This window comes from Podarcis muralis, chromosome 2, assembly GCF_964188315.1.
Source record: "Podarcis muralis chromosome 2, rPodMur119.hap1.1, whole genome shotgun sequence".
Taxonomy (NCBI): domain Eukaryota; kingdom Metazoa; phylum Chordata; class Lepidosauria; order Squamata; family Lacertidae; genus Podarcis; species Podarcis muralis.
In genome coordinates, this window is record NC_135656.1 from 112188339 (window position 1) to 112202356 (window position 14018).

Genomic DNA, 14018 nt, shown 5'->3' on the forward strand with positions numbered 1-14018 from the left:
TGGGTCCTGTAAATTATTTTGCCTCCCAGCTGAGCTATGAAAAGTGAAAGCAAGCCCAGCCGAAAGCAGGAGGTGGGGGGGAAGGCAGGGACCCACAGTGCAGGGGGTATTTGCTGACGAGCACTGGCAGCCTCCAGAGGAATGATGAACCCCTTTCTTCCCTCTCCTCCAGTAAAAATTGCCTGATTGCTGTCCAGGCTTTATCCAGTTATCATGAGAACTAGCAACACGCACAGCTGTAGGTCGCTCCGGTTGCAACCGAGAATCGCAGAGCCTCGCATTGTTCTTTGAAGTTTCCCTTTTATTTAAATATATAGATATATAGATATATTAACACAGGTTGGAAAAATAAACGAATCCAAATCAACAGTGTTTTAAACTGTTGAAACAGCAGTCAGGATATAGATACACAGGTTAGTTTATGCAGTTCTCCCGCCTGCAGCCGCCCCCTATACACAACCAATGCGTTCCCAAGTAAAACAGGGTAATTTGGTCCCCACCCCACCCCACCCAATGAAGAAAATAACCACTATGCTTCCAAAATCACAAACGGCAACACACTTTCTCAGGCACCGGGGAGCATCTAGAGTGGTGCATGACCAAACAGGACAGGGAAGAGGTATATTTTGGCTTTCAAGGGATTGCAGAGATGTACCGTTTTGTGGAGACACAGAGGCACCCAGCCTCCTGTTGCTGTTCATGAAGCACACACAATTATTATTATTTTCTCTTGATCTTCCCTTCACTGGCAAACTCCTCACAGTTTTCATAACAATTCTGCCTCAGGATGGAGCCTATTATAATTCTAGCGTCTCCCTCCCTCCAACACAGAATAGCACAGCCAGCAGTGCGATGATACAGGTGCATTATGTTTCAGCAGGAACATCGCAGGCGGCTACTGGCTAGTATGTGTGACACCACTCACACCCCTCATCTTGAGATTGATTCGTACGCAATATAAATTTGCTGAGGAATTACTAGGTTTCCCAAATAAGCACTCTGGTAATCCCAGTAAGCGAGACGGCGAGGTTTTTTTGTTTTTTAAGAGCACTGCTTTGCATTGAAACCAACATAAGAAGTCAGTCACTACTAAGAGGGTGGAACGTCACATTATGTGGAAAAAACCAAGGGTTTCCAGCTTCGTCTGTTCCTTTTGGCACGTGTGCAGACAGGACACTTTCAGGGGAGGCAGGTGGAAGGCTTTAACCCTTCCTCGAGTTGCTCGTTCTCAAAAATGGCCTCACGGAATCCTTATCACCCCCAACTCCGGCTCAGTTTGGTTGAGGAAAGAATGAGGGTTTTTTTTGGGGGGTGCAGTTGTGTTGGGAAATCAACAGATACCAGAATACTACCTGCCTCTACCCAAGAAAGTTGCCACAAATTCACATTCAAGGATAGTTTTGCCAAGGAAGTTCTGCCTTCAAATGTTTTGGGGAGTCACCCATTAGAAGACTCAGTCGTTTCAAAATATTTTCTTGACTCCCCTCTCCCCTTTCCTTTCAAAAACAAGATGGGTTCCTAATCAGTTGTACAAGTGTCAGAAATCCTGTTCTGCCTGTTTCTGAGGTATAGAGAGCTCTCTAGATCCAGCCCCAATAGTCCGTTGTCTAGATTAGCCCTCTTCCAGGAATAACAGTGACATTCCAGTGGGTGGAACGATGGCTTTGGCCCACAAGGATGGGGAACCTGTGGCCTTCCAGATGTTGTTGGACTACAGTTCCCATCATTCCCAGGTCACAGTCAGGGACGATGGGAGTTGTAGTATTAACAACAACCAGACGCACAAACGGAAGAATTCTGTAAGACTTTGTGCTAAGGAAGGATGTTTATGCTGGTGGGTTTCGTTTTAGACTGACTTGCACCGTTCTGGACTGAATTAAAAAAACCACAACAATATAGACCTACCCCAATGGGCTGTAGTCAAGTCAATCAATTTGAGGAAACAGCTAATTCCGCTGCTAGGACACAACTGCGCTGGTGGCTCTACAGCTTCAAGTAAACTTGGAGAAAATGGGCCGAAGGACAAAAGTAGACACTTCAGTACCACAGCTATACATCACAAGATGGGGTTTTTAGGAGTCCCTCGAGGCCATAGTATCACAGAAGTGTCACATCCATGACTGATGCTAGTGGTCAGCCTAGTTAGTCAGCTACAAGGGCCCTGAGATTAAGGTGGGGACATTATCCAAAGCACCTTTCCCTCTCACTGCTCTCTGGAACGCCAGGTGAAAAACTGTACTTGGATAGGAGACCAATGTGATGTGTTCTAACTGTGGAAGGGGCTAGCTGCTGTTTGCCTCAGAGGGCCTCCCCTCCGGACCACTTTCCTCAGAGTTAGGGAGCAACAAAGAGCGATGGCCATTGTGATGGCCTTCTACTTGTCCCTTAGCAAGAGGGGAAGAGGCTCATAGGTGAACGTGAGGGAGAAATTAAAAGGGTGTGCACTTCAGATCTGGCACCCAGAGAGACAAAGATCTAGCGCATGACCCTGGGCAAAGGGAACCGTTTCCTCTCAGTTCCTATCTCTGATTCAGGAGTGGGGGACCTGTGGCCCTCTGGACTACAACTCCTATCATTCCTAATTACTGACCGTTCCGACTAGGGCTGATGGGAGTTGGGATTCCGACAGCATTTGGGAGGCCAAAGCCCTGCCCTTCTTCCTGGAACAGGAATGCACACCACAAAAGCAGTGTTTGCTGGCACCCGCAGTGGCAGGCCAGAAGTTTGAAAGGATAGAGAAGGCATTCTTTCTGCCTCAGAACCGGAACGCTTAAGTTTTTTATTCTCGCTCGAGGCAGATGGCATGGGACGTTCTGGCTCTATTTGGACAAGAGAGGGGTTTCACTTGAAAGATATCACATGGGTATTAGACAATATTCAGAGAAGGAAATGAGTATGAGAAAGCTTTTGCAGAAAGGGTTGTGCATTTTTGGAAAAGGCCTTGAATCCCGAGGACGTTTCCTAGATGAAATGGGAGCGTTTCTGCTGAAAATGAGATTGCAGCTTGCTCTGAATGTGGTTGCAATGTAGAATTATTTCCTGCAACCATTTTTTTAAAAATGAATGATCCGATTTGCCACTTTCTTGTCTATCACAACATGGAGATCAAGTGGATCTCAAGGAGCTAGAGGGAGAGGGATGATCTAGCGGAGAAAGGGGACATCACAAAAGGGATTAATGAAAAAGAGGGGGATATGGTCTAGGTTCCAGAGACTCAAAATCAAGGCATATTTTATACATCACTGCTTGTGGCTAACAGAGGAGTGTGCAGAGGAGAGGTTAAACTGTATTTGTGTTTGTGGAAGGAGTGGGGACCACTCAGTGAGAACATCTGGTTTGGGGGCATTCTGGGCATGCATCAGAGACCGTGGATCTTGAAGGGAAGAAGGGGGCAGGGAGAGACAGAAATGTAAGGTGTATAACTTGGAAAGGACCTGACTGTGGACCTCACGTAGCTACACCATAGGATGGATTCCACACAAGAAGGTGGCGTTTGTTTTAGGAGACCACAACAGACATACATGATCACAACAGAACTGAAGAATGAAGAGTGTTGAGCTGATCTGGAAAGATGTGCTGACCTAGGAATGTGGAGGCCTTGCCAGAAATGAGCCTCCCCACTTTGAGGGAAGGAATAATGTTCCTACGAACACAACTGCCACATCCATTCTGGTGGTCCCTAGTTCCAGCGGCAAGCATGGCGCAATATAAACTTCCCATCCCCTGGCAAGAAAAACACAAACAGGACCTTGGAAGAGAGGCTGGTTTGGCCTATGGCTGGCAGCCCCAAATGCAAGCCTGAACAGGTAACCAAGCTGCCTGCAGGTGAACATTAATATTCTGGGAAACTTGGGTCACCCTCTTGCGAGGCAATAGGGCACACCTCAGGTGCAGGTGTGTGGTAAAGGTAGAGATTTGTATCCCTGTGCGGCTCAAGCACACCTGGGCCGCTGAGAGGCGTGCTGAGATCCTCTCTCAATCACACCCAGATCCTTTGGGCAACACGTTGCCCACATTGCAAGCTGATCTGGTAGCATAAAATCTCAATATTGCTGAAGTTGTTTGGGGGTGAGTATCAAGAAAACAGGGCAAAGAGCTAGACTCTCCTGCTGCTGGAAAAAGTTCTAGATGCTGGTGAGGAGCAGGTGGGATCTAGCTGAAATTCTCGGCTCAGAACTGCTTATCCCTGAGGTTTGGGATGGAGGGGAAGATCAACTTTCTAAACAGCCACCTTGCCCCTTCAGAATAAGCTAGGGGGAGGCAGTCCGTTTCTAACAGGGAGTCCTCAGTAGTCCACCCCCATCCAGATTCCTCCTCAGTAGTTTTACATATTTCCTGATAGTGCCCTCCAGAAGATCCTGAACTCCAACTCCCTTCAGCCCCAGCAAGACCAGCCAATAACCAGGGATGATGGGAACTGTAGTCCAACCATCTCTGGAAGGTGCCATGATGGGTACCCCTGCTCTAAGTTGTGGGAGGCTTTCATGACTTTCTGGAGTCTTTCTCCCCTAGATTAGATGTCATACCAATTAGAACACTTCCTGCCAAACCCCAGCCCTCCCATTGGCTCCTTTGAATCCTCTTGTGCAGGTACAATAGGTCTCTCTCATAGGAACTGACCCTTAGTTCTCAAATCCACCCCTCCCTATCCTCAGATAAATCTACTCTCTGGTCCCAGTTAAGATAGGAGGTTCTTCATCCCTAGTACCCACTCGCCCCAGCCTGAGACGGGGGCAAGAAGATGCAATGTGGCATCTACTGGCCCTTCCCAGATCATTTCCCCTGCCCTCTCCCTTCCACCCTCCAAAGTGATTGTCCAAAGCCTCTTGCCCTCACCTGCTAGGCCACCAGAGCAGAAAGCTGCACTTGCTTGCTGTTCAAGATCAAAGCACAGCTCCCAGTGTCCATTCTAGACAACTCTCAACTGGGTTTAGGGACCCCTAAACTGGGTCTAGGGACGCCTCTGCTAAAATGTTAAGAGGACCCCACTGACTGATGAAATCACCAGTCTTTGCAGATTATAGGAACTGGGTATGTGCGGACCACCCCATCAACGCTTCTTCAAAACTGCCAGCCAAACATGCTCTACAGAGGCATGTCCATGACCCTGTCAATGAACCCTCGAGTCCTCTCACCTTCCCACCAAATCTGGTTCCCAAGATCCACTGGGGGCCGGCAAGACAGGAAAACCAGGCTCAGACTGGTTTGGATGTGGAGTGCACCCAACTCCCCCCACCCTCGTGCCCCATGATTTCTCCAAGGCCCCTCTGGGTGGTCATAGTTGTGATGGTGTTCCCCTCCCTTTGCTCCCCAAAAAGCCATTCACAAATGGGCATTGGAACCACCTGCGCGGGGGACGGGACATACACACATACATATGTTTTTTTGCAAACATACACCCGCTGCACAACACTCTCTCTTCCCTCCTCTTTTGTGCGTGTCTGTCCAGCCATCCTAAATGGGGACCACATCAGCTGCGCTCTTTGGCTTCCATGACCCAATTCTACCCCGAACAGCCGCAGGAGGCGGGCTAACAGAGTCTTCCTCCTTATAGCGGCGGCGACTGCTTGCCTGTGCCAGCTGCCGACAGTTCCTCTTCCTTGGCTGGGTCGGAGTCGATGGACTCTTTCTCCTCTGGGGGCTCAGACCCACCGGCCTGGATACTGACGCACAAGACCAGGGTCTGCAGGAAGCCGTAGAGGCAGGCAAACTGCACCAGGTACTCCTGCACCAGCCACAGGGCCAAGTACATCCCGTAAGCGGTGACTAAGAAGCAGGCAAAGCCGTGGAGCCAGACCTTCAGAGGGCCCCCGAATCCCAGGATATCCAAAACCAGCCGGAAGGCCGGGGACGAGGCACAGAGCAAAGTCACCACGCACAGGTCAAAGAGATGGCGGGTGAAGTTGAAGCAGATGTGCAAGTGCTCTGGCGATTCGACGGATGCTTTCGGCGGCGAGAGGTGCTGAGGTATCCTGGCCAATAGGGAGCTCTCTCCAGCAGCGGAACTTTGGCCCCAGCCAATAGCGCCCAAGAGGCGTCGGCCGCTCCACCATCTTGGTTTCAGGGGCGCCGTGTTTTCCTCAAGCTCCCCCTGCAATTCCTCCTCATCCTTTTTCACATCTTTCGCCTTTCCTCGTCGCCAAGGCAGTCCAGGGAGCCATGACTTGGCTCTGCTGAGGAACATGGCGCAGGGAGAGGATGCACGATAATATAGATATATTATTATAATATAGATGAATATATGTAAACAAACTAAAGAGCAGGTCTGGGAGCTATATACCCAGAGCAACCAAAGTTTACTTGGGAACCGAGGCTCGCGAAGATCAGCTCCCTGCCACGAAGAATGCGGCCTAGCATGGCATTTTCCGCTCCTCCTAGCTGCTTCAGATTGCCAAGGCTGGTGGCTCAGTCTTCAAGGAAACCACAAGTGTGGGTTATCCATAAATCTTGGCTCTTCCGGGCTTGGAGCTGTCCTAGATGCTGGCTGCCGAGAACACGAATCTCCAGTGTCCAAGCAAATACATATGTTGGAGAACGGTTTGCTCACACAGAGGGAAGTTGAGCTTCCTGCCACATCACACTGATTTTTTCAACACTCCTGGCAAACCAGCCATCTTAGGACATGCAGGTCCGGTTCCCCAAACGGGCATGGTGGGTTCAGTTCCCTGTTTCCAAAAGGATGTATTTGTGCCTCCCAAAATAAAATAAAAAATCTCAGCTTCTTATTAGTTCAGGGGCTCCAAAGACTCGCATCATGCCGCCTCAAATCAAAGATGGGATCTTTCACTCCTATGAAACAAAGCAAGAAATTTTCAGTCAGCAAACTGACCGCAGTTAGGACAGGATGGCAATTAAGGAGAGATTTCTGATTTAACCTACTTCTTATCTTGAAAAATGGTGGTAATAATGACCCATGGGCGTGTTGAAAGTGTGAACATGGTTTTAAATGCTGAAAACAGAAGACTAAAAGGCGAATAAACTTTAATTCTCATACCTCATGAAGATTTTCCGTCTAGCTGGCAGGAAATGTTTCGGACCCCCAAGTACTGACAAGGCCCTGATATTAACTGTGGGTTATTGTCAACTAAGTTTACTCAGTGAAAATAAGATGAGTAACTTAGAGCCATTCACTTCAATAGGCCTACGATGAGTAAAACTAAGTGAAATGTAACTGAATATACCACACTATGTTCCCTAGTAGTTTCTCTAGGGAAATTATCATTTAAAACAAAAACCAAAAAACTGATCACATGATCAGTTCCCAAAACACTGATTCTCACCAATTCTCAATACTGATTTTATCCAATAATAAAATTATTGTTTCATTGATCAGGTTTGTATCCTCACCCTTCACCACAGGCTCCCAGGGCAGGCTACACAAATCACAAAACAAAGTGTTGAATACAAATAATAAAAGAGCAGCTAAAACTTTAAAAGAATGCAATTGAACAGCAAGCAGTGAAAAACAGCAACAGCATGGCCAGCACAATGCCCAAGAACTCCCAAAGGCCTCAAGAGAGAAGTGTATCTTTAAGCAGTATCAGAACTAGACATACTTTAGAGAGGAGGTAATTCTGAAGATGGGCTTCTACTTCTGAGAAGGCTTTATTTGGTGATGGAACCCTGAGAAGGACCTCTTCTGTTGACCATAACAACCAGGTAGGCTCAGTTATAGAGAGAGGCGTTCCTTCAGATATTTGGGCCCCACATCATTTAGGGCTTTACACAGACCCCATTCCAAGTGCTGGTTTGGACCTATAAAACCTTAAAACGGAACCACAATGCCTCAAGGTCCACCTCTCTCCATATGAAACAATCCAGACTCTCCTCATTTATCATCTGAGGCCCTTCTTCACGTGCCTCCTCTGTGAGAGGTCCGGAGGGTGGTAACACAAGAATGGGGTCTTTTCTGCAGCGGCTCCCCGTTTGGGTGATGCTCTCCTCAGGGAGGCTCACCTGGCGCCTTCATTATACAACTGGATATATCAGTTACAGCTTCCAAACTGTCTTCAGGTGCAGCACACTGCAATAATCCAACTTGGAGGTGTAACCAGAGCATGGGCAACTGTGGCAAAGCAAGACCAAAATGCAGTCCTTTGCCCAAGTGAGCTTTTGAAGGCAAGGCAGTGATTAAGGGCCAGTTTAAAATCAAATTATTATCCTGGATTCGACTACTTCAGACTGCAGGTAGGGGGGACGAATCTTGAAAGCACTGTGTGCGTGTTCCTACATGTAAAAAAGCAGCATGTTGGGAAACCGTTCAAGCTCACCTTCTCTGTATTTGTACATCTACCAGGAAGATTTTCTGCTGGGGAAGCACTCAGACCTAATTTCCTGCAGTGGTACGCTCCAAAAAAACCGAAAATCCCTTTACATCACTCGAATCTGCTGCTTGTATACACTGACCCTAATCTCTCTTTCTGTCTCAGAATACAATTGCATTCTATCAGCCACCCCCAATCCCTTGATTGCTTTGGAATTTAATTGCAAAACTATGAAAAGGGGTTTTATACCTCCAGAATTTTGATTTCCCCTATTTTAGGTTGACCTATCTTAGTTTCTCTCTGCTCTCTCCGCCCCCCCCCCCCCCAATAATCTCTTTTGGGTGGCATGAATCCAAAATGTGCAATTAGTTGAAAACAAGCAGATGGATACCCACCATCTGTAGCCACAAAACAAGATCTGCATGGCGTAATAGATAAGATATTTTGCAACACCAAGCCGAAACCTGTTTCTATAATCGTCTATGCATTTCTGCTGCTGCTGCAGGGAGAAATATGCCAACAAGGAGCCCTCAAGACGAACAAAAACCTCATTTAAACTCTCAGGAAAGTGACTTCCCCAACTTGGCTGGGGCTGATGGGAGTTGTAGTCCAAAATACCTGGAAGGAACCAATCTGGGGAAGGCTCCCCCTTAGTGCATGAACAAACATGGCGGCCCTCCAGATAGGTATTTTGGACCACAACTCCCATCAGGCCCAGGCAGTGTGGCCCACAGAAAGGGATTATGGGAGCTGGAGTTCAATGGCATCAAGAGTTAAACACATCAGCTACCCCTGAATTACCTGTTGTTGGGGGGGCAGGACAGAACATATATACCACTCTAAGTTTCCCATAATCCAACTGCTTGTATGAAACTAGGGGTTAGAGGTGAATTTAGGGGAGCCAGACTGGTTCACCCACACTGGGCACTGATTCGAGAGGGCGCCGCAACAATGACAAAAGAGATGGGGGGGGGAATTTGGGTGTCATACAGGGTGCCGTGGAAATGTTAGAGCCCAAAGTTCGCCACTGCTAGGGGTTTACCAAGAGTGTCCCAGAGCACCTCAGAAGAGCTACCAATGAAAGAGAATGCCTCTGAGCATGTTCAGAGTGCTTTTCTGTTCACCACTGAATAACCACAACTCGTGCTTGAGGCTGAGGCAAAGGGCATGACTTTCACGCACCGCCAGATTTTCTAGCCAATCCATGTCCGATATACAGCAGCTTGCTTTCTTTTTAAAAAATTACTTTGGAAAGCCTTGATTTTCTCCTGTATTCTGCTTATTATAATGGCTGTTGGCTCTGCTTGTTCACCTTTTATCTCAGTTGTCTTATTACACTGATTTTACATATGTTAATGGGGTTGTGGCCCCTCTAGCCCAAGTCAAGAGTTGGAACTACAGTGGTAAAGGTAAAGGGACCCCTGACCATTAGGTCCAGTAGTGGGGCTGACTCTGGGGTTGTGGTGCTCATCTCGCTTTATTGGCCGAGGGAGCCGGCGTACAGCATGACTAAGCTGCTTCTGGCGAACCAGAGCAGCGCACGGAAACGCTGTTTACCTTCCCGCCAGAGCGGTACCTATTTATCTACTTGCACTTTGACGGGCTTTTGAACTGCTAGGATGGCAGGAGCAGGGACTGAGCAACGGGAGCTCACCCCGTCGCGGGGATTCGAACCGCCAACCTTCTGATTGGCAAGTCCTAGGCTCTGTGGTTTAACCCACAGCGCCACCCGCATCCCTAACTACAGTGGTACCTCGGGTTAAGTACTTAATTCGTTCCGGAGGTCCGTTCTTAACTTGAAACTGTTCTTAACCTGAAGCACCACTTTAGCTAATGGGGCCTTCTGCTGCTGCCGCGCCACCAGAGCACAATTTCTGTTCTCAACCTGAGGCAAAGTTCTTAACCCAAGGTACTATTTCTGGGTTAGGGGAGTCTGTAACCTGAAGCCTATGTAACCTGAAGCGTCTGTAACCCGAGGTACCACTGTACTGAAATGAACGATCGTGGCTAAACGTAGGGCCAACGGTTTCGATGGACCTGCTCCGGATAGGGCTAGCAAGGGACGCAACAACCCTTTGCAGAAAATGAGAATGAACGAAACAATCATAAAACCCACAAGCACAAAATACTTCAGGCACCGGGAAAGGCGTAGCTTGACGAATCAAACCTTTTGCACGCATATGCAGAAACAGCCTACCTCAAAACATGCGTCTCTGTGTGTTAATGAAATGGCAAGGCTGCACTTTCTGCTGTGGTGATATTTGTGTGAAACAGGAAGCGAGGATGCGCTTGGGATTCCTCGTGAGCCACTTTCAGATTGGGCTGGGAGTCTGGTCTAGGTGTAATTATGGCGCCATATGCTCTGGTTGGGAGATCCCATTCCCACCAGTCTGGTTTTATTCGGCTCAGAGGGGATTGTGCCTGAGGAGCTGTCGGTTATTAAGAGCGGGAGCCTCACGGCGCGGAATATTTTTGGCCTTATATGTCATTTGCTCTCTCCAGCTCTGGAGTGTGCGGCAAGCATGACTTTTGCGAGACTAATCGGAAAAGGTGCCTCAACCGGAAAAAGGTGCCTCAACATGTGTACATTTATAGCATAATAGTCTCCTTATAGAAGCATCCTGTATCGAATGCTTTTAAGTTCTTAAAGCAATCAATGTGTGTGTGTCTGCAGGGCTATCTTCTGCAGTGCTGTGCAATAATTGGGATTTTATATAAGGCATTTCGAGATATCTCTCACAACACATTTAACTCTGCAATGTTTCAAACCGTGTGTGTTGGGGGTTGTCAACCAACATCTGGTCTATTTATAGGCTTCATCAGATTCCCGGCGGAGGGAACTGCCTTCTTAGGCCTTTATTGCAAAAAATAACAATACTCCCCCTCCCTTCTAAATTAAAGAATCCTTGCAAACCCTCACTTGAATCCTAATCGATGCAGCCACACACACCAAAAAAAAAAGCAAATTCCCCCCCAAGAGCTGCTCCCTTAACTCAAAGATTCCTCCCTCCCCAGAGAATCTGTACACCCCCCTCCCTAAGCGACTGCACCCAACGATCCTAATTAGGGCCGATCTCCCGATCACCCCCCACCCCCCAAAATAAACCCCTCCAGGAATATCCACAACCCGCTTGCCGGAGAGACCGCAGCGCTGCAACACGCGCCCCCCCCCCTTCCACACACACACGCGTTTAGCACGTACCGGGTGAGATCCAGAGAAGCGATGCCTCCGTAGCAACTTTTTCCATTTCCCCTCCCTACGGATTTCTTTCTCCTTCCCTTCCGATTTCAGCTTTTTATCTTGCAGAGTAGGGCGGTTTGATTTCATTCCTTTCCTCCACCTCCCCTGGAAGGTAGCAGTGCTCTTCTTTTTAATATCCCCTACCTTGTTTTTTTAAATATATATATATATATTTGTGTGTGTCCAAACTCCAGCAAAAGAGGGACTTTCCCGAGGATCTTTGGCCCCGCCGAGCAAAGGGAGAGAAGGAAGGGGAGAGACTAGCCCAGCCCTAGATGGAGAAGGAGGGGGGAAGGAGACGCGGGGAGAGGGGGGGGGGAGAAAGAGAGAAGCCTCTTCCTTGGGATTTTCTGGTAGGACTGGATTAGGGAGAAGCGCCACCCCAAAGGCGGGAGGAGCCTCTAGGGAGGGGTCAACTGGGAAGGAGGGGCTGCCTGGGGGGTGGAGGAAGTGGGAGAACTGGAAGGGCGGACTGGGTGCCGGAGGGAGCGGGAGGGGCTGGGAGCTGGCGCAGCCCGGACTCCTGGGTTCCCTGCGAGGGCGCGAGGGTCATTATGGTTTCATTCATTGCTGTTAGTCAACGCAACAGTATCAGAGGCAGTGTGAAGTGGGGTGTTGAAATTACAGTCTCAGGCAGGGGTCAGCAAACTTTTTCTGCAGGGGGCCAGTCCACTGTCCCTCAGACCTTGTGGGGGGCCGGACTATATTTTGAAGAAAAAAATGCACGAATTTCTATGCCCCACAAATAACCCAGAGGTGCATTTTAAATCAAAGCACATATTCTACTCATGTAAAAACACGCTGATTCCCAGGCCGGATTTAGAAGCCAATTGGGCCGGATTCGGCCCCTGGGCCTTAGTTTGCCTACCCATGGTCAGGTATAGGAGGAATCCTACAAAAAAAAACAAAAGTTTCGGGTTTCAAAAGGATTAGGCCTGTGGTTCCCAAACTTTTTTTTTTTAGCCATGTCCCACCTAAGCATCTCTAAAATTCTGATTCCCCCCAGTTTGGCATACAATTCTTATTATTCAAAAAGTGAACTGTTTACGTGGAGGAAGCCTAAAAGGCCATTAACTGTTAATAGCTCGTTCTCGAATTGCTCCCCTTAAAAATCAAATTGCCCGCCTGTGGGGCGTGTGCTCCACGTTGTGGAACCACGGGATTAGGCTGTAGTAGTAGTAGTAGTAATGTGGTTGGGTTGAGGTGGAGAGGAGCAAGAGCTGGAGGTGCATAAGTTTTAGGAAGGGGCTAGTGGAAGCCAGGACTCCTGGGTTCTCCTAAGAAAGGGCTGGGTGGGAGCCAGGGTTCGCCTAAGAGCTAGGACCATGGCAGTAGAAGTCTTTATTATTTCTTAAATTGGTATACCACCCTTTATCTGTAGATGTCATGGTAGTTCAGATACAAAATAAAAATACAATAAAATAACCCCTACCAAGTAAAGCTTGGATTAGTGACAGTGGTGAAAGTTCCTAAATTAGAGGTGTTGTTGTTGTTTAGTTGTTTAGTCGTGTCTGACTCTTCATGACCCCCTGGACCAGAGCACGCCAGGCACTCCTGTCTTCCACTGCCTCCTGCAGTTTGGTCAAACTCATGCTGGTAGCTTCGAGAACACTGTCCAACCATGTCGTCCACTTCTCCTTGTGCCCTCCATCTTTCCCAACATCAGGGTCTTTTCCAGGGAGTCTTCTCTTCTCATGAGGTGGCCAAAATTTTGGAGCCTCAGCTTCAGGATCTGTCCTTCCAGTGAGCACTCAGGGCTGATTTCCTTCAGAATTGGATAGGTTTGATCTTCTTGCAGTCCATGGGACTCTCAGGAGTCTCCTCCAGCACCAACATTAGAGGTACAGGAACTCAAAGAGTGGCTTGTAAGAGCCATGCGGTCTGAGCCGCAGCAACCAGCTAGGACATGCTCACCTTTTGAGCTTACCTGGCAGATTGAAGGTGAACAATAGTCTTGATTACCTTCCTCCCAAGGCAAGTGGGAGTGACCTAGCTAAGCCTGGCAGGACAGTTTACTCTATGGTCTTAACCCCTTCATGCATTAATTAGACTTAAGCATTGTTGGCTGTATGAGGCTGGTTATCCCACATTGTTTTCTGGTTCCTGCTTGCAGTCTTCCTTTAGGCATCTATTTGATTACAGTACTGTTGGGAACACAATGCTAGACTAGGTAAGCCTTTGGCCTGATCCAGCAGACCTTTTCTTATGTCATGAAAAGAGTCCATTCCCCCAGGAAAATAGCAAGGTTAGGAGCCAAAAGTCATGGGTTCGCCTAGGAGGAGAAGCTGGACTGATGATAGAGTTGCCATGCCAAAAGAGCTTCTGTCTCTTTAAACCTTACAATTTGAGGCACAGATTGTGAACCCCTGGCCTCCCAGATGTTGCTAAGCCATGCTGGCTGACAGGGCTGGCCCACCCATTAGGCAAGGTGAGATGACTGCCTCGGACATCAGGATCCAAAGGGGCAGCAGATCCCAATGTAGATCACTATTTCTCCCTTTGTTCACTCATTC

The 14018-nt window shown here is 48.2% G+C and overlaps 1 protein-coding gene across 1 annotated transcript; it reads right to left on the reverse strand.

Annotated features, from left to right (window-relative positions):
• Nucleotides 1-280: 280 nt before the first annotated feature.
• On the reverse strand, nucleotides 281-11865 carry C2H6orf47 (chromosome 2 C6orf47 homolog). Its single transcript, XM_028719908.2, has 2 exons — nucleotides 11467-11865; nucleotides 281-6789 (listed from the first exon to the last, which is right to left on the reverse strand). Exon 2 carries the CDS (start codon nucleotides 6182-6184, stop codon nucleotides 5549-5551), a length of 636 nt encoding a protein of 211 aa, XP_028575741.2. The 5' UTR covers nucleotides 6185-6789; nucleotides 11467-11865; the 3' UTR covers nucleotides 281-5548.
• Between the last annotated feature and the right edge of the window lie 2153 nt (nucleotides 11866-14018).